We start from the raw sequence: 24549 nt of genomic DNA, 5'->3' as shown, positions 1-24549 counted from the left end.
GAGTGTGTGTGTGAGTGTGAGTGAGTGTGCGTGTGCGTGCGGCCGCTCACCGAGGTTGTCAGGTGGTCTCTCCATCCCTGTGTGCTGGAGACTGACAGGGCTCAGCGCGGCCCTCTGGTGCCCTGCTGCCCTTGCGTGCCGTGCACTGGCTGGCCACTTCCATCCTTCAGGATTTGATCTCACCAGCACAAGAACAACAGACGCTGAAGTCGAGCTCTCACGTCAGGTGCTTGTGATTTAACTGGGCGGCTCACTGTGAGCCCCACCTGTTCACGCTCGCAGCCTGGAGCCACTCTGGCTCAGCATCCCACGCTGCAGTGACCATCAACAGTTTGGGAGGTCAGAGGTCACAGCCTTGCCTCTGAGCTGGCGCTGCAGAGTGGTTGCTCCGACCGTTGGAAGTGCCGGTCGATGGGCTCTGATGCTGCTCCAACAGCTTCATCTGCAGCGAGGGCTTCATGTCCAAATGAAGCTTCTGCCTGTGGTAGGCAGCAGTGTTGAAGCCCGAGGAAGTCACTCCTCTATTGTAACTGTGATGCCCTCTTCAGTCTGGTCATCGTCCAATGACTGTGAGTGACAGAAGAGATGCTTGAGTGTTTGTGGTGTAGCGAAGAGGTTAAGGTGGCCTGAGGTTTGACTCCATTAAAGCAGCCTGGCCTCGCTGAGAGCACGTCCTGGCTGCGCACGGGTGCATCCCCAACCTCGCACCATTATTTCTCCTCAGAACCAAAGTGTTCCAATCTTGCAATTACTTGCTTATAACTGACTTCATTGCTAAAGATGAATCGCTGTGTGTTGCACTCACCGAGGACGAGGAGGCTCAATTGTACCCCGCAGGCTTTCAAACGACTCAACATTGTGTGTTTCTTGCTCTTTTATTTTGCTGTCTTCATTTGTGCCAGTTGTTTTCCAGCCGTCCCCAGGCGTCCAGTTGACCTCCCGTGACCTGGCGTCTTGCTGAAGTGGTGCGGCTGCCTCTTGACCACCGGTGGGAGGATAGTTTTGCGTCTTCTGACCAACCTTCCAAGCCTTCTTTTTCCCGCCCTGTGCTCACGTTCCATCTTTCCGTCCTGAGCTGACTAATGACGACGGTCACAGACATGTCATCTCCATTTCCAAGTGGCCGACTGATACCTCTTCATTAGGTTCACCAAATGAAGCGTGAGGCAGAGGGATGCAAACGTGGCGCGGTGAAGACGCGAGGGCAGGGAAGTGGCCTTGTGGTTCTGCCCTCCAGCCCTCTGGTGTTCAAGGGAGGGTCAGTGATCCAACTCCCTGAAGGAACACTCAGACTGCCACGATTCTTCATGAACCTCGTTTGTATGGATGAGTTTGGTGCAAGGCAAATGAGTCGTTACCATGACTCACATTCATCATGTCATCGCTGGGTTGGTTTGAGCATCTATGTGGCAAATGAGGTTTATTGCTAGAAAGACAAATGACCTGGGGCAGCACAGGCTCCGCCCACATATGGCTGAGGGGTGGGTTCCGTGTGAGAAATATCCGACACAGAGACACTTCATCTTGTGCGTTCGTGATGGATGGGTGAGCGTGTAGGAGGACAGTGTTGGAGGCTGTGTTTTGGATGGAGTGGTATTTAGAAGACATTGTTCAGCGTGCGCTGGCTTTGTGACGTTGTTCCTCGCGCGGGTGGCTTCTCTTCCCTTTCACGTCGGCTGTGACTCCACGTCTCTCGGGTCACACCACCTGATTCAGATGGCTGATGAGGCTTCATGAACCAGCGTCCTCATTTTCACAGCTCAGCAGGTGGCGCTCTAGGTGGCAAAAGGATGTGTCTCTTTGGTTACCACTGGCACTTTGGTTCCATGCACACGCGGCTCCTGACCCAGAGTGCCATGTCGTGGCCCTTGAGATTGAGGGCGCTGTTTCATGAAGCCTCATGAGGCCACCGCGGCTGTTTCTGCAGCTGCCTGACCTAACAAGAGGGTCAGTGTCCAGCTGAAGGATTATGATGGGGATAAAAGCAGTCGCAGGCAATGTCTCTGCTTGTGTTGTGAAACCAAACGTCATTATTTCCTTTGTAGCAAACTAAACCTATCGATCGATCTCCCGTCACCTCATCTTCATGATAAACCTGATCTTGACTCGGAATTGAACTGAATACTGGACAAGTACAAGGTTCATCCATGCAGTGTTTTGCTGAGTCATGGCGTCCTAACGCCTCCACGCCGCTTCACCTGAAGCACACACCATGATCCCTGCCCACTTCTCTTCTGTCTGGTTTGATGGAGAGAAGCGCCACGCAGAGCGTGTGTTTAACGCTTGCCTCCTTCTACCCTTTGTTTTGTTTGTCTGTCGTCACAGGGGGTTGTTGCCTGGATGAGCTTTTAATTGCGCTGCGATTACTGCTGTGCTGGTGAGACGGCGGTGGCTGGCGCCTGCACTTGGATGAGCTGAAGGCTGAGCGCATGTCTCTGAGGCTCCATGTGGTGTGTGGCACCCTCTTCCTCTGGGGAGTCCACAGCAAACAGGCCTGCAGCGTGTCACCTCCACCCATGTGGCCTGTGGCACCTGCACTGTCATGCATGTGGACCAGTGGTGCGTCGAGCGTGGCACCTGCACTGTCATGCATGTGGACCAGTGGTGCGTCGAGCGTGGCACCTGCACTGTCATGCATGTGGATCAGTGGTGCGTCGAGCGTGTCACCTCCACCCATGTGGCCTGTGCATTTGGAGAGAGACCGGGAATAAAACTTGGATTTATTGCTCTTTTTTTTAATCCCTGCACGGCACACGTAGGCACGCACGCACGCACGCACCTGGAAACACTGAAGCTCAGACTCGTCAGAGTCAGCTCAGCAGCTGTTCCAGGAGGGTAAAGGTGAAAGGAGAGAAGTGATGCAGGTCAGAGTGATGCAGCACAGGTGTAGATGAACCGGCTGACGCAGAGGTGGAGGAGCCTGCCAGGGATTAGTCAGTCAAATGAGGGCAATTATAAAGGGAAGAGGAAAAAACAGATGAAAGGCAAAGTAGAGAGGAAAGAAAAACAAGACTGGAGGCGGCTGGGAGTTGAGGAGGACCTACTGACTGGCCCCTGAAGTCCTGTTCTCCTGGTGATTGGTAAGAGACACAGACTCTCCTGCGGCTGTGGATCCTGCCTGCTGCTCCCTGCCGGGCCTCACTTTGAAGGTGACCTCGTCCATTTCTAACCCTGTCATAAATGGCGAGACGGTCATATATTGTCTTCAAACTTCACTGGACTTTGGATAAAAAAAAAAAAGACTGATACATTTGGAACCACGATCAGGAGCATGTCAGTGATTCCTGACTTTCTTCAGAAACAAGACGCTATTATTTTGGGGAGGGATTGATTTTCACACCCTCCATTTTGAATATGCTTCAGTGGCCGGGGAAACCTGGTGAAAGGTCTGCACTGGCGGCTCAAGAGAAGGCTGCTGTCCGTCTCCCTGCTTCCTGATGGATGTGGACGGAGTGCGAAGGCTGGCGTCCGTACGGTCCTCCACATCAGCAGGTGCCGTCTGTCTCCACACCGTGGTGCTTCGCTCCAGCTGGAGTCAGTTTACTGTGGAGGGATGGAGGAGTGTCTGACATGGCTGGCACAGACAGGTGGAGTCGGAGCGCTGCCTCAGCAAAGCTTCTCCCTGCAGTCGCTCAGCAATTAATGATTTATGTTTTGCCAAATGACTCTCCAAAGTTTAATGGGAGAACCCCTCCACTGACGTCCCATGTGAAGTTGGAGTTGGAAACAGTTGAGTTCCCACGGTTTCCTTCAGTTGTTAGCATCGTTTTAGCGCCGCCGCTCACATGCTGGACAGGACAGGACAAATTCATAGTTTCCTACGTGTCTTCACTGATGACCAGGCATCCAACGTCCCCCAGAGAGCTCAGCAGCACAGCCTTGAATGGAATCAACGAGCCAGGAAGTGTGGGCCAACACCACGTTCCCTGGATTCAAACTGGCCTGTCGCCATGTCGCTGAAGTGCTACTTGCTCCCTGTGTTTTGCTTCTTCTGAAGACTTCATTCTGAAAGTGTTTCGAGGAAAAGTTACTCTCCATTTTGCCTCAATTCCACACGCTAACATCGGGTCACTTTTAAAGTCTATAATAATATCTGTCCAGCTCCCAACAGCCCGTGTGACTTGCTCCCACTGGCCTCTGAGGGCCGAGCAAGCCCAGGACAGTGGAGTGGCTGGAGTGACGTCACATCTCCTTTACTCCGTGATAAGGCCGGCATCAGCTTTAAAATCCTCCCACAAACCCATAAGTCCCCCCCGAGCCCCCACCCCCTCCACCCGTACGCTGCAGCTCATGGCCTGGACTCTCTGTAGATGGCACGCTCTGCTCTGGAAGCTTGGACGTTTTTAACGCAGCCTCTCGTCTCCAAACCAAGAGCGCCCCCTAGCCTCTCAGTAGTTGATCAAATATGCCCAGCTAACATACAGTACGATGTTTTATTTCTGACACTGAGAAGTTTGATCCTTGGCCATAAACCGGGCCGATGAAATCCGGCCCGGTTTATGGAGAAGCGTGTGCTCTCGGTGTGTCGGAGCTCTCCCGTGCGTGTCTCCTCTCTCCAGCCCAGGCTCACTGGTGACGTGGCTCAGAAGCGTTGCTTGTCAGTGGAATACTTCTGCAGTGAAAAGGCTGCTGTGTGATCCTTGGAAGAGACAACAGGTGGAGTGAACGGATCCGGTTTAGCTGCTTCTGTTGAATGGTTACATGTCGTTCTCCACGACGTTGGGTGCTCAGCCTTGTTGAGGAGAGGAGAGTCAGCTCCTGCCGACACGTCTGTTGGCTCCAGCTTCAGTATCACAGCATGTCGGCGTCGGTGCTCCACTGGGATCAGGTGACCTGTCCAGGTGAAGCAGTCAGGTGCTTCAGTCCGCTCACAGACATGAGCATGAGTCTGCTTCACCTGCTCTCTCTCTCTCTGTCTGTCTGTGAGTCTCCAGCTCATGCTTGTACATGCGTGGCTCAGAGAAGTGTCTCCTGAACCCTCTTGCAGCCACACTCTGTCTCTCTCATCCACCACAGAACTGACGTGATCAAACGGCATCAGTGTGTTCCCTGGTTATTACGCTCCGTGTCTGACCCAGATTCCTGCGCAGCTCCGACTGTCACTCGCTCCTCTGCTGCTGTCAAACCTTCAGCCAGCTCCAGCTCCCTCGTGCATCAGCTGCTGCAGGCCACTGCTGACTCACCTGCTGCCCAGTGCCCTTGTTGTGGGTTTGTTCCGCGCTCTTTGATTCATCAGCGCCACCTTCTCTTCTCTCCTACACATTTTTAAAGGTCTTACTTATATAAACATGTTGTATATCATCAGACCATGTGGGAGCCTCATCCCTTTCATTCATCCGACTTGGTGAGTGGAGGATTTTCATGGAAAAACTGAATTGCTCTCTGCCACAAACCCATGCATCAGGTGAAGGTGCGCTCGGTGCGGGAGCTAGTTTGTCCTTCTCCCTTTCCTCCTGCTGCCCTGCTGGTACTCTCCAGTCACCCGAGTGGGAGCAGGTGAGTTCAACTCACTGAGACCTGCTTCTGGTCCGTGTTCGCCTCCTCACAGCCTGGTTTTTCTTTTCAAGTCTCCGCCGCCCGTCACCATCCGCTCGTCATGACCCACACCCACACACACACACACACACACACACACACTTGTTACCGTTTTGACGGATGAACGCGAGCTGCGCGCGGCGGCGATGTGGGCGTCAAAGAGGCGGTGCAGACCGTGGGTTTAAACAACTGCCCATGATGAAGAGCTGCCTGAGTCCCCCCACTCTTGCCCTCTCCTCCACTAGAATCAACCCCTCCATTTCTCATTTGCCCTTTTCACCCCCCCCCCTCCCTCCAGGCTCTCATTACCTCCTCCTCGGCTCTGCTCGGTGACACGGAGCCTCTGACACCTTGACTTCTCTCTCTTGACCTTTTCCTGCTCGCAGCCTCGTTGCCACCGTCCTCAGCCTCAGCAGCTGTCGACACCTTGGCTCCATCAAGTTGCCTCTCCTCACTTTCCTTCACTCTTAGATGGCTGGCCTTCTTTTCTGCTCTGGGTTCCTGTACAGTCATAATGATGATAATAGCCATCATCATCATAGCTGTCACAATGTTTTCACTTGATAACATAAAGGCGGGAAGAAAACTCAAGGAGAAATGCTGCTTTGCATGACAAGCAAGGAAAAATAGAAAGGTACAGACGGGTTCAAATTCTTTTCTTTTTTTCCTGGTGGAAAGATGGAAGTGCTCAGTCCACTGAGTGACAGTGGATTTTGTGCGAGGAGTGACTGTCTCCTCTCACCTCATCAACCTTCGTCGCAGGCTCTCGACCCATGTCCCAGAATGGTCGCGGAGGACTGGCACATAAAAAGCCACGGTGACAGCTGTCCATCACTGCGTCTGCGTCGGCAGCGGCAGCACGTTCCTAGAGGGCGCCGGCCGGGGTGAAGGGCGCGCTCAGACCTCAGGGCGGGAGAGAATGTGCTGCCTCCGATCTAACAGCAACAGTAACTGCTCTCTGATTCCTGCTGGTCCAAAATAGAAGTTCTGAACTTTCATTTCCCAGCAACTTCTACGATGAGAAAATTGAAATAGGATTTTAATGCCCCCACACGCCTTTAGTTTGGGCCATCACTCCGATTTGGTCCCAGCAGTCTCATAGCTGAGGTGAGGTTGTTGTGGTCTGCCTCCGTCTTGACACAGGCGTTCAGACGGGGATGGAGCGCTGCGCTCTCATGTCTGCTGCCCCTTCCTTCTCCGCTGCAGCTCCTGCCAACTTCCACAGCTCATTTACGCACACACAGACTTGTTGTCACAGCACCAAGGAAAACACACCTAGATGACACAAGCCAGGCTTGTTATTGACATATGCCTGATTTATTTATGGTTGGCGTGAAATTCCTTGACTGGATTGAAACACTGAAGCCCCAGCGGACCGGACTGGTCGGTGGCTCCGCCCACCGCCATGATCCCAGCACTGGCCCATTTCAACACCGTGATGGACCCGCCGGAGGAGTCGTGGCCATTGAAGATGAAGGGCCCAAATCTTCCATCCTGCTCTCCCCAGGTGACTTCACAATGTCCCCATCATTTGCCCAGACGACTCCGGAGAAGGAGCCGGCGGTGCATAACAGGAGTCACACAAATGGGTGTCACTTTCGTCTTTGTCCCTGTTGGAGTCCTTGCTGAACACTTTTCCACGGTTGGCCAGCAAAAGGAGGCGTCAGAGGAAGGTTGCACCCAGCAGATGACCCTCAGTGGAGGCCCCTCCCTCAGCAGCGTCTTCTGCTGAATTCAGTGGCCCTGACATTTCACCGAGCGACGCTTGTCCTCTCCTGTAACTGCGTCCCTTCTTCCTCCTCCTGCCTCGCTCTCCTCTCTACCTCCGTCCCCTCTTCCTCAGCTCATTGGGATGCCAGTGCACGCTCGGCCGCCTCTGCAGCCTGGGAGAGGAGCAGCACCACAGTCTCTATTTAGCCGTGGAGACAGAATCCAGCTGGAGGGGTCACAGCCCTCAATGGCCGCCCGCGCTCACATCCACACACGTGCTGCTGCGCTCCGTCCTCCTCCAGCCACACAGCTCCAGCAGGTGGAGACACGAGGACAGTACCTGGAGGCATCTTCACTGGCCGAGCTGCGCGCCGCCATGTCCGCTGCAGGTGAGGCCAAGTCAGTTGGACAAGTCTGCTCGGCCAGATGGCACTCGGGTCACACACCCAGCTCAAGTCTTCCTCGGCAGTCTTCCTGCTTGAAGCAGAGTGTCACGTCCCAACTGAGGTGTCCCACACAGACGCACACGCGCAGGTGCTGGCGCTCTCCGATGAAGGAACGTGCGCTGACTCGGCAGGTCGCCAGCTCCGTAGATGGACAGCCCTTCATTAGTCTCTCAGTGGGGAAACTCAAGACCAGATACATTCAGACGTACGGTTGTGTTTGGAATATCAGTCAAGATCATGTGTGCTGGAAGAGCTGAGCTAAGAGCCTCACTTCCCATCCTCATCTATGGCCCACTGTGACGCTACAGGTTGCTTTTCTCTGCTGGTGGGTGGAGCTAGAGCCCACTCGCTCAGGGGGAGACTCGGAGTCAAGGGGACTTCCTCTGTATTACCCCAACAGAGCTGCAGGAGGTTTTCAGGGAGAGGAAAGTCTGGGCCTTTTTCTTGTGCCTGCTGCCCCCACGACCTCACTTGGGATGTCAGAGTCAGAAAACCGTATTAATCCCGAGGGAAATTATGTTCGTAACATGCTGTGTACACAACGTATCACAGTAAAATGAAAAAGAGATAACATTCTAAAGTAGCACAAAAGAGCTTGGAAACAATGGCGAGTGAGTGTTGGCTCTGTGAATCGGCGCATCCTCGACGCCGCCTGTCCTCACCATGAGCCACCCGGAATAAATAACAGTGTGCTGATCAATCAACAAGTCATGACTTTCATCACAGCCAGAGCATCAGCGGTGAAGAAAGAGCGACGCTGTTTTGCCTCACCCTGCTCATGTACTGCAGCGTTAAAATATCCACTCAGTAGAGATCACCCTCAAATATGTAAAAAAGTACCATGAGGCTGATGGACTCACTCACAATCCTCTCCCCAAATATATGACTGTTATGTTGAAAGTACCCCGTTGGACTTCAGTGAGAGCTCGACCTGCTGATACTGTAACAGCCAGTGGTTGATTCGGATCCGTATCAAAGCCTCCTATGAAGTCCATTGTCATGTAACCTGGGTGCTGCTGTGTGCCACTGCAGTGAACTGCAGTCTTGGCTGTGTTTGTTCCTGATCAGACAGAGGGGCCTAACGTGAATCCACCCTGCTCTGCTCTCTGATGCCTGTCAGCATGAACCGTGTGAACAACAGCCACGTGGTGGGTGGTTGGAAACAGGCCTGATCAACCGCTGCTCACCTGAGAGGGTTTCGATTGGACCCAGGCGACAGAAGGACGCCCTCGCTCTCCGTCAAACAAACACAGTCAGGGTTTGGTTTGGGTTTGTGTTCGTGTTCGTGTTTGGGTTTGTGTGCGCGCGCAAGGGGCTGGCCAGGAAGTCGCTTGACACGTTGCCATGGAAACGTTTGTTTGGGCGTGACAGTGGCGACTGGACCGTCTCTCCACCAGTGGTTGGGTTCAGATTCGGAGCGAGTGCGTGACAAACCTGTTGTGTAATAACCACCGTGGACCGCGTCCTCCTTTGTTCCCGTCACGTTGTCGCTCCTGTGTGGCGTCAGAGCGGAGGAAATAAGACCGGCCGTCCAAGCTGCCGTGGACTTACTAGCCCAGGTGAGTGAACCGTGCGTGTGGCGGGTGGCGCCTCGTCTTCGTCTCCGGTGCTTTCAACTGCGCCAGTCTGTCTGACACTTCCTTGTCAGACCATCTCCATGACACGCGCGCGCGTGTGTGTGTGTGACGTGTGAAGTGTCGGCTGCTCATTCATTCGTTCATGCAGTGGTTTATGGCTGAGAGCGACTCTGACGCAAAGACGTGGAGTGTCATTGCTGTTGAGCAGGCCGATGAGTCAGAGCTGAGCACAGGTGTAGGTGAGAGGCGGGTGACACCCAGGCAGACCCTGAGTCTGAGAGCTGGGAGTCAGTTGCAGCAGCTGTGGCTCAGTGTCACAGTGTGGAACATGAGATGTGTTCCAGGACGGCGACACTTTGTAGTTTTCAACCCCCCCCACATGTCTGGATAAATAGACGTGGCCCCCAGATCTGCATGACCTCAGCAGAGCTTTGCGTTTTCCTACTGACCGGAGCACATCTGGACGGACGGATGGGTGGACGGTGAGGCCCGGCCCTCGTGTGACGCTGGCTTGTGTTGCGCAGGAGAGCCTTTGTATGACGCTGAGGGAGCCAGGCACGTGGAGCCGCCCGCCCTCCTCACAGAGAGACCACATGAATTCCAGCCACTTTGTTGTGCTTCCCAACAAGACGGCCCAGTCCTTCAAGCTGAATGCCAGGTAAGATGGTGATTTGCTCACGTCCACCTGGGGGTCGAGAGACAACAGCAAGTGATGCAAAGCAATGTTGGGAAGTTGATGCCCAGAGTCCAAGGCCTGCTCCCGGGTCTGCTGAGGGCACGGGACATCCGCTCCCACTCCTCTTGTGGACTGGATTGGTGTCTGGGTCAGCGGGACGCCGCCGGAGGGACTCGTATGGATGTGTCAGGGCAGCAGGGAGCAGGCGGAGCCAGGAGACGGATTGGCCGTCTTGATAAAGCTTGGCTGCTCCATCTGACGGAGGAGCTCATTTGGATGAATGATGGATGGCTGCTGATGTGCTTGGGTCTCGCCCTAGGAGCCAGAAAGACCTGAGGATGGAGGCAGCCACTCTGGCCCGGGAAGGTTTGGTGATGGAGAAGAGGCTGCAGCAGCTGAAGGAGAGCATGAGTAAAGAGAAGAAGGAGAGGAGGTGAGTGGAGGAGAGGCAGGTGAGCTCAGCCAGTGGCAGAGCTCCGGTTGGTCTGGCTGCATTTTACTGGCCGAGGAATGAAGTCATGGAGAAGATGATGTGAAAAGTATGAAGCCCGTGCATTCACGTTCTGACCAGATGTAGCGTCAGCACTGCCAGCCTCACTGACTCAGAGGAGCCACTTTACTCCTTCTGCGGCCTTCAGGGATGAAGTGCCTGAGTCAGACTCGCGGAACTGACTGGCTCTGTGGCGCGAAGAATAAAACCAGAGCTACAACTCCTCAGCCGAAGGGACCTGGTCTGACTGCTGGCATTTGAACCCACAACCCACCGCTATAGTCTGTGTGTGTGTGTGTGTGTGTGTGTGTGTGTGTGTGTGTGTGTGTGTGTGTGTGTGTGTGTGTGTTGCATCTATTGAGTGAGGTGTTTCTCATCCTGCTGGATCACCCAGTCACCCAGTTATCCTTCTGGCGTGCGGCCTTCTTAATCTTCATCTTCCCAGCAGCACCAACAATAAGCACATGAACACGGTGTTCTCTGAAATACTGCGACATTTACCGTGGCTCCGGCCCCAAGACACACCTCGCTGCATGTGCGGCCCATCGTGTGTGATTTGAATCCCCACACGCCATAAACAATAGGAATGATGTTTGCACTTCAGAGCTGTATGTTGCTCAGGAACAAAGACAGAAATCCTTCTTGTTTTCTTGAGTCACTCTGCTGACTGGAGGGTTTCATTCAGACGTGTTTGAGTTAGCGGGGCTAAGTAGCTCCTGCTCCGGGCTACAGATGGCGTGAAGGCGTATTCTGAGCCGGTGATGAAGAGTGGCGTCAGTCCTGGATAGTGCGTTCACATCCTCAACACCTGTTGGAGCTGGATGCTCAACATGGTTTTCTTTCATATGCCCCACACCGTCCCGCTCCGTCCTTCGGCAGAGCCCGCTCTTGTCTCCAGCGTGTCGCGGCTCCTCATCTCTGAAGAGCACCTCCCCAGCTGGAGAGAACACGCACTGTTGGAGGTGGTGCCGAGGTCTCTCATCCTCACAGCTCACAGGTGGTTGGACGGGTCCAGGATCTGGAGGGCCACCTCTGTCTCTTTTCATCTCAGTTGACCATTTGGACCGAGCCTGGCCGCGCGCACCACCAGACACGAGACTATCTCATTGTGACATCACAGTAGTGAGCGATATATACAATGGTCTGTACAGACCTAGAAAAATGATACAAAATTACACTAAATTGACAAATGCAGTCAAAACGCTTTCAATCAAACCTTTTTCATCTTGTTTCTTTATTCATTTCTTTCTGTGTAACATACATAAAGTTCATTTGTGAAACCTAAAGTGCATCACGGTTGTCACCTCAACTACTGACATTGAATTCCTGCTACATGCAGCTTCGCTGACGACTCAATCTAAAGTCAAGTAAAAACCAGCGATAGTGACGGCAGAAGACAACAGTGAAGTCACCTTCCGCTGCCAGCTTGGCTGAAGTTGGAACAAGAAATGTGTCTTGCTCTGAGCTGGGCTGTGGAACAAGCCTGTCCTTCCTCTTCTCAGGAGTCGTGGATGTGGTTTCCCACCCATCCAGAAGCCGGGAGAAGAGCAGCGCGTCTGTAAGCTGCAGTCTTAGCTTGTCCTTCTTCATCCCGAATGACACACACACACACACACACGCCGCACAGCCAGAGCCGTAAAGCCGCTGAGGGAGAATCTCTTCCCCCGAACACAAGACCACGGCGCGGTGCGCTGGGATAGAGTGCAGATCATCAAAGCAGACCCGGCCCGTGGCCACCGCACCACATGCACGAGAACATGGCGAGCTTCGTCTCCCATCCATCATCATCCACCTGAGGAGGAGGAGGAGGGTTGGGCGACCTGGTCAGGATGGCTGCAGCACATCAAACAAGCCAGTACCTGTGAGGCAGCAGACGACCTTTGCCCAGTGACCTGCAGAATTCATGCTTCAAGCTTGAGCCTGCAGCCTTAAGTGGGTCCCCTCACACAGTTCAAGTGAGAAAACCACGATTGGTGTTGGGCCGGAAATGAAAGCAGAATGCTCTTGTTGCTCATGGTTATGGCCACTCTCTTTGTTTTACTCAGTAATGCAATCTTGATGAGAAGGTCCCAGAGCGGAGGCCCTGTCGTTCTGCAGGAGGTGGGTCAGCCTCCGCTGGTGAGAGCGCCGTTGCCAAGGTGACGCGCCTGCCTCCGGTGTCAGCCGAGCACGGCGCCGATGTGCGCCTCTCGCACACACACACACACCCTCTCTCTCTCTCTCTCACCCTGCGACTGTTGTTGTTTAGACAGGCTGTCAGCTCAATCCAAAATAAACTTCTCTCTTGCAGCCAGACTTTCCAAGAGCGTAAATAGCATCAATAATTCAAGGGGAGCATGAATAAGTGGCATCAGATGAAGCTCCCGCATCACGTGTGCAGCTAACAGGAACATCCCCAGTCTTTGCTCTTCTTCTTCTTCTTCATCCCTCTTCCATCTGCCCTGCTATCATTTCTTATCAAGCCAACTGTCTTCCAGCCGTTTGCTTCCCGTCACCGTAAAATAGTGCGATTTTCACAACATGTGTTCGGGTCGTCATGGTCCGAATGTGCCTTTCTCATGAAACACTGTCCCCTGAAGGCACGCGGGGATGTTTGGATGGACGTCTGGACAAAGCCGTGTTCCCAAACCCGCCGCTCTGATGAAGGACACCAACAAGGAGAACCAGCTACAAAAGGTGGGAGGTTTTGCCTTCGTCTCTGCTTCCATGGCGGTTCTCTCACACACAGTAAATGGAAGGCTCCCTGTGTTGCCATATTTCAGTCCTATTATTTTCCTCATTCTTTATGGAAGCACAACATGAGCAGAGATCAGAGGACCACACAAGTCAGCCATAAGAAATAAAGTCAGCTGTTGTCTGGTCCCCAGCTGTCAGCAGGGAAGGTGAAGATCCGAGTGCTGAAGGAGGGAAAACCAGCAGGTCATTGACTTCCAGCCACCAGTGTCGTCTGGCTTGTTGGAGGCCACTGACCAGGTCTTGTTCACTGGCTCTAGACCCTGCTCCAGCGCAGCCTCCTCCCTCAAACAGACCTGCAGAGAAGGATCGGACGGTGGTCAAGACTGCGCAGAAGGTTTGTTTCACAACAAACAACTTTGCCACAGACTTGACTTGTGTCAAAAGCAGGCGATTTACACGGTCTTCTCCTTATATTTCATCCATTGTGTCTCATCCTTCTGCTCTGCAGATCCATCTTCCAGCTCACAATTTCATTTGCAACCCTTTTCTTTTCCGCACCTCTGAGCGCCCTGTTGTTTCGCTCCCCCATTTCATATCCAGTGCCGCTGTAATATCACAGCGCCGCTAAACGGAAGCAGAGAGTGAGCAGGAATGGCCAGTGTGCATGTATTTTGAAGTGTTCCACTCTCATTAGCCTCCAATTTCAGTCATTTTAGAGCGCTGCCCTGGGACCAATGTGCTTCATGCAGCCAATTCCTGCGGGAAGAGACGAGCGAGGCCTGTGATGGGGTTTACGATTGAACTCCTTCAGTAAATTGCCTCCATTTTCTTAACATTTGCTTCCAGAATAACGTTATTTAGGGCAACACAAAGCACATGGCGTGACTGACCAGACCATGGTGCTGTTGAAGAGGAGCGCCCCTCTCCCCTGTTGGCTTTACTAGTTAGTTTAGTGCTGGAGAGCGTCGACCAGTGGCCCTGCACATGAGGGCGTGTCATGAGGGCGTGTCATGGTGGTGTGTCATGGTGGCGTGTCATGATGGCGTGTCATGGTGGCGTGTCATGATGGCGTGTCATGGTGGCGTGTCATGGTGGCGTGTCATGGTGGTGTGTCATGGTGGCGTGTCATGATGGTGTGTCATGGTGGCGTGTCATGGTGGTGTGTCATGATGGCGCCTCATGAGGCGCCATCCTGAGGCGCCGTCATGGTGGCGTGTCATGGTGGCGTGTCATGATGGCGTGTCATGGTGGCGTGTCATGGTGGTGTGTCATGGTGGTGTGTCATGATGGCGTGTCATGGTGGTGTGTCTTGATGGCGTGTCATGGTGGTGTGTCATGATGGCGTGTCATGGTGGTGTGTCTTGATGGCGTGTCATGGTGGTGTGTCTTGATGGCGTGTCATGGTGGTGTGTCATGGTGGTGTGTCATGATGGCGCCTCATGAGGCGCCCTCATGAGGCGCCATCATAATGGCGTGTCATGGTGGTGTGTCTTGATGGCGTGTCATGGTGGTGTGTCTTGATGGCGTGTCATGGTGGTGTGTCTTGATGGCGTGTCATCGTGGTGTGTCTTGATGGCGTGTCATGGGGCGCCCACATGACACAAATGAGGACACTGTTTCATGAAGCCTCATCAGCCCAGCATTGCCCAGAAGACACATGGTTTGTCTGCAATGTTTTTTTCTCATGAAACCTGAGCCGCAGTACTGTGTCACCTGGGTTTGTGCCTAATGTCTTCGCTTCTGGATCCTGAACTGCCGATGTAAACATGCGCTCAGTCGTCTACTGGTCTGTGGCCAGACGTGCCGCGACGTGACGTCTTTGTCTTCGCTCCGCCGACGAACCCCTTCTCTACTTGAGGAGAAGCTCCATCCAGTGCTGCATGTCTCAGCATGAACGGCAGGATGCTCTCCCAGGTGTAGCCAAAAGGGGGCAGTGAATCTCCACAGAATCCTCCCTCTCCAGCTCAGCATTTACCACCCTGTTTTATTGTCTGTCTGGCTTTTTCCTTCCTCTTTCCCCCCCGATTCAGTCATCCTATCGTCGAGCATCTCTGTGGTGTGTGTCTATCGTAACAAGCTCTCGATGCTTGCCGTGACAGTGTGAGGCGAGGCTTCGCTATGCCGTTGCTCCCGCCGCTCGGCTGCGTGTAAAATCCCCATCACAGCGATGATCGTAGGTTTGAACAAACCGTTGCCTGAGCGCTTCTTCAAACTCTTGTATCTGAGCAAACCAGCCCGTGGCTTTGTGAAAGCCCTGACCTTTTAGTCTGAAGATAAACCATTGACACGCCACGCCAGGCCGGCTGCGTGAGTGACGAGAACAGCACCAAGTACAATAGTGGTAGTTTATCAATCAACGGGTGCGTTCTTCTGCGCGTCACACTTCCTGGCAGAAACCCCCACAGGTCCTACTGAACCTTCCACAGAGCTCCTGACTAGCTTCCGCCGCTCCTCTCTGGTCTCTCGCTGCTCGTGTGGGTTTCGTCCAGACACTAAAAAAGAACAGTGCCTCAGTGATTTTACTATTCTCTCTATATACTGAAGAACTTTACGACTGCGACCAATAAAGTGCTCGGGGCAGTTGGGCTGCGGCTGGGTGACCAAGTGGTCTCCATAAAGGCAGTGCTTAAAGACTCAATTGTACTCACCTTTCCAGGGGTTTCCTCCTTGATAGTTGACCCCCGTGGAGCACTGAGCTCAGTGTCTTGGCATAGGACTATAGCAATATCGAATCATCGGCCGCACAAACCTCACTTGTTCAGTCAGCGTTCTTCTGCGTTAGACTGCCCTGCTGTGGTGACGTGTGTTGGGGACGACGGTCCTCAGAGCTCTGCCAAAACAGAACGTGAGTTCTGTATTTCATGCGCTATGAACATCGTGACCGCTAACACCAGAGCTCCAGTGCTCATCTGGATGTTACACTTCCTGTCAGCGCTGGCATCATCGTCATGTGATTTCATCTGCGAGCCACGCAAGCACACAGCGCAGTCCACGGAGCATCAGATTGAGATGGAGATGCTGAAGTACAGTTGTTCATACGCTGGTGACACTATTAGCTCCATGGTTGGTCTGTTCCAGTCGCTCCTCACGTTATTGGTGCCTTGACTTTCAACTGCTGCCTTAACTACACGGTTACTGAAGACAAGAGGTACCAGTGTCAAACTTCCTGAGAAGCCTTCAGTCCCTGATGTAGCGCCCGTCCTAGTGTCAGTAACACATTGTTGTAAACGTAGTAGCAAGACTCTCCTAAAGCGCTGCGTCACAGCGGTGCATTGGTTTGAAAGTACTGCATAAACAAGTGGACAGTGGATGCTCCACGTGCAGGCCCACCACCTGTGGAGGGCGTGATGAACGAAGGCGAGCAGCTGGGCCTCATACGTCAGGGGGTGTGTTGGAGGCGTGCTGACCTGCCACCAGGAGACATGAGAGGTGACTGCACGCGTCCGCCGCACAGTTGTGTTAAACGCCAGCGGAGCCTGAGAGGCCTGTCCGCAGTGAACTGAACGCTGCCATGTGTGTAGCGGTCGACACTGATGCGTGTGTAAACACGCTCCATTGATGCTTCAGCAGATTGCCTGTCTTTTGACCCGCACAACATCAAGAGAGGAGGAAACTGTACGAGCGCTGCTTTTGTGATGTTTTCTGAGGAGACACAGCGACGGAAGGCATCAAACAGCCCAGATTTAGCCTCTCCATCTCCTCTGGGTGACATCTACAGCCGTCTTAAACGTACACGTGCTCACATCTTTGCATCTTGTGGTGTGACTCGTGCGTGTGGTGGCTGGGCAGACTGTGAAGTCAACCTACCACCGCAGGTGCAATGTGACTCCTCTGTGCTTCCTTGCCCTGCTCCTGTTGTTCTGACTTGCAGCAGCCAAATGGGGGAGATCATTCATGATCCGAGAGTGGCAGAGTCCACCTGGAGACGTCCATCCACAGCAGCTGAGGGACCTTTGGAAGCCCATGGTCTGCTGTGGGGCACTGGAATGGGCTCACTTGAGCACAATAGGAGACATTTTCCAGCATTCGAGTTGAGATGAAATGTGTCACTCACAAGGCACCGCTGGCTTTCCGTGTCCAACCTTTGGCACTGACTTCACTTGGTCCAAGGTTCCTGAAGATGATGCAGCAATAAGTTTTTTTTTTTTGGTTTTCTGCCAAGTACGTCAATGTTTGTCTTTTAAAATTGCGTGTCATCCCAACACTTATTGGTGAGCTTGTGCGATGCCGTTGTTGCAGCCTGACAGATGACCGTTGGTCGTCCGTATTGATCTGATGCTGGGCTTCATTCAGTCACACAAGTTGAACTAATGAACAAGAGAAACAAGGACAATCAATATGTCTCTCACGCAGTGAGAGTTTATCAAATTGCTGCCATAATTCAGCAGGTTGTCTCGAAAGTTCCTCGTCATGAAGTGCCCTGGAGCAAGGCACCAAGTCCCTAACAGCTCATAATGAGATTCCACTGAAGCTGCCGGCGGAAAATGGCTGGCTTGACTAATGAACCGCTGCAATGCCTGCGACATCCCAGTCACGTTGGCTGCAACATTCACTTCTTCATATGGATTCATCTGCTTTGACTTTTCAGGAGAATCATCTAGGTGTGGGACCGTTCAGTGTCTTCCCTCACACGTGCTGGACTCCGGCTGACACCCTGTGACACATGTGTGTCATGTGCTGCTCATAAAGCTTTTGCATTTCAGGACTAAACAGTTCACAGTTCGCCTCAGTGTCGCAGTGAAATCTATCCACTTCCCACTCCTTTCTTGTCCCCATCCACAGTATGGCATGGAGCCAAGGCCACCTAGTCCGTTGTTTTAAATGAAATGTTCCTCATTCATAAACTCGGTTTGAATTACGACCACTCTTCTCAGTTTTACTCAAAAACGCGTCTTTTCCTTTGATGCGTTCTACATTTTTACCTTGACCTCTTCTTGACACTAACAGTGGAAACAGGTCACACATGAACTTCCAAAGAGCAAAGTGTGATGTTTGTGCTCAGAGGTGCAAAGACCTGACCCAAGACTTTCTTGCCTCTGATCTGGTTGTCAGGTGTGGGCGTTGAATGGAACAGAGAAGCACCGGAGGGAAGTTACTGAAGGCAGGAAAAAGCAGGATGAAATGACTGTCCCTCCTGCTCCACTTCTGCGAGGAGCCTATTCTGAAGAGGAGTCTGCCAGATCCTTCCAGGAGGCTCTCAGAGAGTGGAGAGGAGCCCAGGACGACGGTGGGGAGGCTGATCCAACAGGTGAGACCTGCCTCAGCCAGGTTGCTCCTACGGCCTCATTTGCTGTGTGTGTGTCAGAAGAAATCTCTCATTTCAGCATTGATTCAGCAACAGAGTGATGTTGTTCTCAGCTGCTTTGCTTCACTGTTTCGGGAGCATGCCACCCAGAGACCAGTGGGAAAGTTGCTCAGTGTGAGGACGTGGTGCCAGCTCAATGTCTTATTTGATTCTCTGTGGCTTCCTTTGATTTTCATTGTGAGTACAGATGATTAATAAGGTGAGAAGAGGAAACTATCTTTGAAATCAGGGTTAAATCAATAAGATAGAAGGAATTGACTCCCCCTGTCAAATCGCTGTGTGTCGCGCTGCTTGGTCACATGTGAAGAACCTCCGTGCACCACACCTGTGGTGAGGAAGTCAGCCAGATGTTTGGATGGTGGGATCACAGCCTTCCAAGAGCTTCTGTTGAGATGGCTTCATTTTACACTTGAAGAATCAGTAGCTGGTGCTTGAGTGGACAAGCTGCCGACATGACGTTTCCTGCGCTGCCTGTTCAGCTGGTGCCACAGCGACACGCTGTGATGCTCCACGCTGTGAGAGCGGCTGGGACCAGTCCTCCAGCTTTTCACCTGATATTTCCTGGGACCCATCGCTGCGGTGTCCCACGCTGCCTTGCACGTTGCTGCTGTCGTGGCACCAGGAGCCACGTGTTGAGAGCCACCACGGCGCGCCCAGGCCACTGCCTCATCACGCTACAAGGCTGCTGCGTCATGCAAGACGTCGACAGGGAGTTTGGTGATGGAACCTTCTGCTCTGTTGAACGTGTCGGTGTGTGTGTGTGTGTCTGCAGCTTCAGTGTCAGTGATGGCAACACAGGCTGACCTGCCCTGGGACCAGCTGAGTGGAGGGAGAGGGAAATGGAAAACGGCTTTTCGGGTGGAGTTCACGCCCAACAACTTGAGCTACATGGACAGGCTGTGTTTGAAGAAGCATCGCAGGTATTTTCCCCACGTCTGGTCAAAAGCTTGGACTGTAGAACTTTGCATGCAAAGTCAGTAACAACGCTGCGACAGCTGTGTTGCCCAACAATACGAACGGCAGAGAAGAAACCCTCTTAAACTATGAAGAAAAAAACATCTGTCAGATTTCCCACTCATGGGGGAAAACCACAAACAGGTGAACAAATCCTGGTAACTAGAAGCCTTTCCTCACGCCGTCAGCAGGTGGCAGCGTGGACGGCAGCGCAGGATTTGGGGTTCTTTTCCTTTGAAGGATGCTGACAACTGCGTCTGCGTTGATCATTTCTTTGTGCGTGAGCCTCCAGATTGGTACAGACGGACAGTGAATCAGTCCAAAATGCCTGAGAAACATATTCTCTCTCCCACGGCGTCAATAGCAAGTATTTGCAAGTGGCATTTCCGTCCCACAGTGACGGCGACGGCAGCCTCCAGCACGGCACGTTGGCGCATTAGGCTTCCAACAGAGGCACGTGCTCCGCCTTCCAGCCAACACACGCGGCTGACTCTGGCCTCAGCACTTGGAAATAGTCACGACGGTACTGATGGCGATGATGTGCTATTCCTTCGTCCAGAGATGATTGGTACTCGTGATGGACAGTGGAAGAACGGCCACCTGTAGCTGGCTGTCCAACACAACAGCTCAGTGTGAAGGACCTGGTATGTCATGTAACACACACACAGTGAGAGTGAAGCCTTTGCACCGCCTGATGTCATGCAGTGTGAGGTGCAGCCGCGGTGGCTTCAGGATCACCATCCATTGCTTTGCCTTGTCTTTTTCGTCTGACTCGGACTCAGGTTTGTCCCGCCTGCTTCATTTGCATACTGATGTTTGCATTTGAAATAAACAAAAGACAAAAAGTGGGAAAAACGGAAAAAACAAAATGTATAAATAAATGCACATATATATATATACTGTATATCTATGGAAACCGCATTCTTCGAATGCAGAATTTTCACATTCGTTGATACATTTCCTTATGCATTTCTACATGTATTTATTTACAATGTTGCCATTTATGGTCCTTCATAGCTTCGGAACAATGTTGACATCTGGTCATGATCCTCTCCCAGAAATCTCTCATGCAAGTCTTTACCTCTGAACTGCAGTACACTTTAAATGGTAACACATTCTACGTACAATTGAACTTTTTTTTTTCCCTTAAAAACACGAATGGAAGCCCGGCTGGTGGTTATGGTTTTTCAGATATTCCGTGCCAAGTCACTGGCTGTTTGTCAGGTGGCCGTACGGTTGCTTTTGAAAACCTCCGCCGTCGGTACCACACTGCATCTGGACCAGTGTACAGAGCAGCTCCTCAGCACTTGTGGTGGTGCAGAGAGCCGCCCGAGGCCTTGGCTTCAGCACGTCCTATTATTACACTCTTTTATTTAAGTGACTGCTCTCGGGCAGAGCTGCCCACCCGAGAGGGGGCTGGTGGAGAGCAGGCTGACTGCCAGGGCTGGAGTGTAGTCAGTCCCCAGCTGCATCAGCCTGTAACTGCAGAGCAGAGTGCAGCGCCGATCGAGGGAGCAATAACCTGCAGCGCACCTGCAGAGAGACAGGGAGGGCAGCCGGGAGGCCCCAAGAAGAGGAGAGCTCTGGAATCCTGGGACCGGATTATTATCACTTCTGGACACCTGCCTAACAATGTGGCCGCGTCTTTTGCCATGAGTGTCACTGAGGTGCTGGTTCTCAAGTAGCTGCATATGTTTGTTGACAGAACGCCGATCCAGTTGCCTCGGAACCTGCTGAGAGCTGAGCCCAACACCGGCCCTGACTCGGAGGAGGAGGAGGCCGCGACGTTGGGCGGTGAGACCATGTCCTGCATGACACCGGCGGTTATGTCCCCGCACTCATTATGTGGTTGTTAATCAGGACATTTAATGAAGTACAACCCTGATTAATGACGTGAATACGTGACTCCTCTGGACAAAGTCTGCTGGCTGCAGTTCTGGCCGGAGGCTCGCGGCCTGTCTGGGAGCAGATGGATGTTTCTCTGAAGAGTGGGCTGATGTGAACCATGAGGGAAGGTCTCGCTGGAAGGCAGGAGCGATGAGTGAGCCTGGAGTCAGAGATGTGTCGTGGACAAGACTCGTTTCTGGACGTTGGTGTCAATGGAAATGGAAAGTGAAATGACTCGGAGACCATCTCTGTTGCTCTGCGTACAGTTGGAGGCCACGCTCTTCGTAGGTAACTGCTCCGTGAGTCCAGTGCCAGAGTCTCACTGGTGTCAGGCCGCTAACAGGCGGGATGAAGAATGATTACAGCCGTAGAAACTGAAAGAAGAAAAGAAAGGATGAAGAGAAAGCTCTTTCTCTCAGAGGCTCAGGCCTATCAGTATCTGTCCATCCATCCGTGATGATGTGATGACTGTCCGTGATTGTGTGGGCAGAGGGCTGTTAGCAGCAGCTCATGCCTGACAGCTCGCTCTCAGCCCGGTGGAGAGAGGACGGCGGGTCGGCATGCGGTCCGCAGCTTATATCCTGGTGGAGCCCATCAGTCAGGCCCCAGGCCCAGACCATCATCCCACCATCCCGTCCACTTCCTCCTCCTCCTCAGCCTCGGAGCTCAGCTGACCAGGGCTCCACTTCCTCCTCCTCCTCAGCCTCGGAGCTCAGCTGTCCCGGGGTCCATTTAACAGTCAGTACTGGACACACAGACCCAGACAGGTCCCTCATATGCCTCGCACGACAGACGCATCAGGAGACAACTGAAGACAGGGAAACCAAATGGAGAGAACTGTCACAGGTTTTCCTGATGTGCTTTAGGATGCACCAGTCGTCTTGTCCTCACAGGTTTTCTGAGGATTCATTTATGCACTCTGTACGTCAGGAGCACAAAGTTAAAAAAAAAAAAAAAGTCATGTCATGACTTCACAAAAAGCACCACTGGAATGCAATGAGTCCGGCGCAGGCATTGCTGAAATATCTAGCTGCGAGTCCTGATGAGCTTTGCCTCGTGAGAAATGCATCGTACTCATGAACTATTCTTCACATCCGCGTCACTTGCCAGTGACTGCAGGTCCATGAGCCCCTCCTTCTCTGCTGTCTTTGAATGTGAAAGGACTTCTTGTCTCCATTAATCATGGAAGTTGTTTTCCTGGCACCGAGTCCAGTTTTTTTTCAATCTTAAATGACGGAGCCGAAGAACTGTGATCTGACGGCTGGGCTCTTTGAGGGACTGGATCATTTATGACAGCGAGGGAAAAAGACAAGAGTGAGAAGCATGGTCCTGTGTGACAGGGTGGCAGGGTTTGAGTCGCTCTGAACTGCCCTCCGTCCCCACTGAGATTCTGCTCCTGTGACTGACCCTGGTCCATTCACACCTGCTGGGATGTTTGGGATGTTAGAAGGCTTTTGATTTGCTGCTGTCCGATCCATTCATTTGGATCTATTCAGGACCAGTGTCGGTCCAACAACTACTGACGTCGATTCCTTGTCTGCTACATCTGGATCAAATCGGGATCAAACACTGAGATGTTTTCCCAAGGCGTGCTGCTTCTCCAGTGACGTCACTGTGCAGATACTATTCCCACCACCATCCTCCCCCTCATGGCGTCATATAGTGACGTCGGGAAAGTTGCCTTCTGCATCTTATACTGACGACAAAGGTGCCTTCAGCATCGCATGTTGACGCACCAGCAGCGCGACAGGTGAAAAAAAGGCTCAGAGTCAGGGTGAGTCGTGGGGTGGCGCTCCGTCCGTTCCACGTTTAATCACGTGAATTGCTGTCTGAAGCCCATGAAACGGCCCGTGAGTCACGATGGGGCAGAGCCACGTGCTGACATCCAATGTGATTCAGGGAAGAGCGCCTCAGCACGATGCTCCCGGCCGGGAACACGATGGAAGGAAAACCTTCTCCTAGTCTTTACCTTCCTCCACGCAGACTGTGAAGGCTCTGAAAGTGATCACTAAAAAGGGAAAAATGAACATAATCACAATATTGAATCCAAAACAAATCCCAATAGTCGGCAGGTTTAAATCTGTGTGCAACTCCATCAGCGCTGAAGCACAAACAGAAGCACGGCGCGTGTAAACATTAGGAAATATAACAGAACAAAGGCCCAAGCAGTGAAGCAGTGTATAATATAATATACGACGTGACGTTAGCACACAGTCAGTCGTTGCTATTCCAGCCAGCAAATCTCTGAAGAGCAGTTCCTCCTGAACCGCTTGCATCATCGGTCCATCGCTGTCAACCTTGCGAGGCTTGTTTACATTCATGACACGCCGCACTGCTTCTCCTGCTATTTGGCTCATGAAAAACCCAATTCTTCATCAGCATGTATTTATTTATCTAGTTTCCCGGGCTCAAGAGGATGACGCTCCGCAGCCATTCCGTGCGTCAGTGTGTGACGTCTCTGCCGGCAGCAGTGCCGTGGCTTCACCTGAATGCAACATGGCCATGAAAGCGCTGAAAGAGGTGAGAGGAAAGACGCAGTCCCCTGACGCCGTGGACACACACAGGCCGCCGCTGTCTGTACTTCCTTTTTTCCCAGTGGTGTCTGCACATTTCCCTCCATGAGTGTTGAATGTGAAGGCGTTTATATTTTTGGGTAAACAGGACCTCAATTCCTCCCCACAGGATTGGCATGCTTAATATTGGTGAACTGCTGAGGCCTCAAGCTCCAGCTCTGTTGCTGCAACACAGCCAGCAGCCGTCGACTCTCAACATGATGAGATGAAGAGCAAGGTTAAGGAGAACATTCCGGACCCAAACGGAGCTCACCAGAGGCAGGTGCTGATGAAACTCTATTATCTCTGGAAGCCCACCGTGACAGAGTGAATGAAGCCGCTGAGACCAAGACACATGCACCTGTGTGATGTATTAATAAGAACGACGTCTTCTCGCGCACGTTTGTGAATCCAATAAAGATGTTTCGAAAACATGCTCCGGAAAATTCTGCGCAGCCCCTTTGTCGTCGTTTTTCAAGACGAGCTGAGTCTGTGTTGGCAAATAAACGGAGCTTTTATCCCTGGAACAAGCTGTTCCCGAAGGCCTAGTTGAGAATACACACCTGCTCACTCCTACGGCGCTCCCCAAGTGTCGCTCACGCGTTACTCTTTCACATGACTCCAGTGTTTCCTTCAAAGAGCACGGTGGCGATCCATGTGATGCTTCCATGTATCGTACCTTGGGTAGCACTCTCGCAGGCCTTTCTCACCGGCAGGGTTCTGGCTCCTCAGAAGCGTGAC

The 24549-nt window shown here is 52.5% G+C and overlaps 1 protein-coding gene across 5 annotated transcripts; it reads left to right on the top strand.

Annotated features, from left to right (window-relative positions):
* The first annotated feature begins 7873 nt into the window (after positions 1-7873).
* On the top strand, positions 7874-24230 carry zbbx (zinc finger, B-box domain containing). Of its 5 annotated transcripts, none has more exons than XM_053873685.1 (11): positions 7883-9250; positions 9793-9926; positions 10264-10377; positions 13014-13110; positions 13302-13353; positions 13428-13504; positions 18163-18358; positions 19188-19335; positions 21075-21163; positions 23655-23776; positions 23939-24225. In XM_053873685.1, the coding sequence occupies exons 2-11, from the start codon at positions 9805-9807 to the stop codon at positions 23951-23953; spliced, it is 1032 nt and encodes a 343-aa protein (XP_053729660.1). In that variant the 5' UTR covers positions 7883-9250; positions 9793-9804; the 3' UTR covers positions 23954-24225. The 5 variants fall into 5 exon arrangements, 4 of the variants coding, with proteins under 4 accessions (XP_053729663.1, XP_053729660.1, XP_053729661.1 ...); XM_053873686.1 differs by lacking the exon at positions 7883-9250 and adding an exon at positions 9257-9507 and having other exon boundaries at positions 23939-24226; XM_053873688.1 differs by lacking the exon at positions 9793-9926 and having other exon boundaries at positions 7874-9250; positions 23939-24228.
* Positions 24231-24549: the final 319 nt, after the last annotated feature.

This window comes from Synchiropus splendidus, chromosome 8, assembly GCF_027744825.2.
Source record: "Synchiropus splendidus isolate RoL2022-P1 chromosome 8, RoL_Sspl_1.0, whole genome shotgun sequence".
In the NCBI taxonomy this organism is placed as follows: domain Eukaryota; kingdom Metazoa; phylum Chordata; class Actinopteri; order Syngnathiformes; family Callionymidae; genus Synchiropus; species Synchiropus splendidus.
The sequence above is the reverse complement of the archived record's forward strand: the minus strand, read 5'-3'. Positions and strand labels throughout refer to the sequence as shown.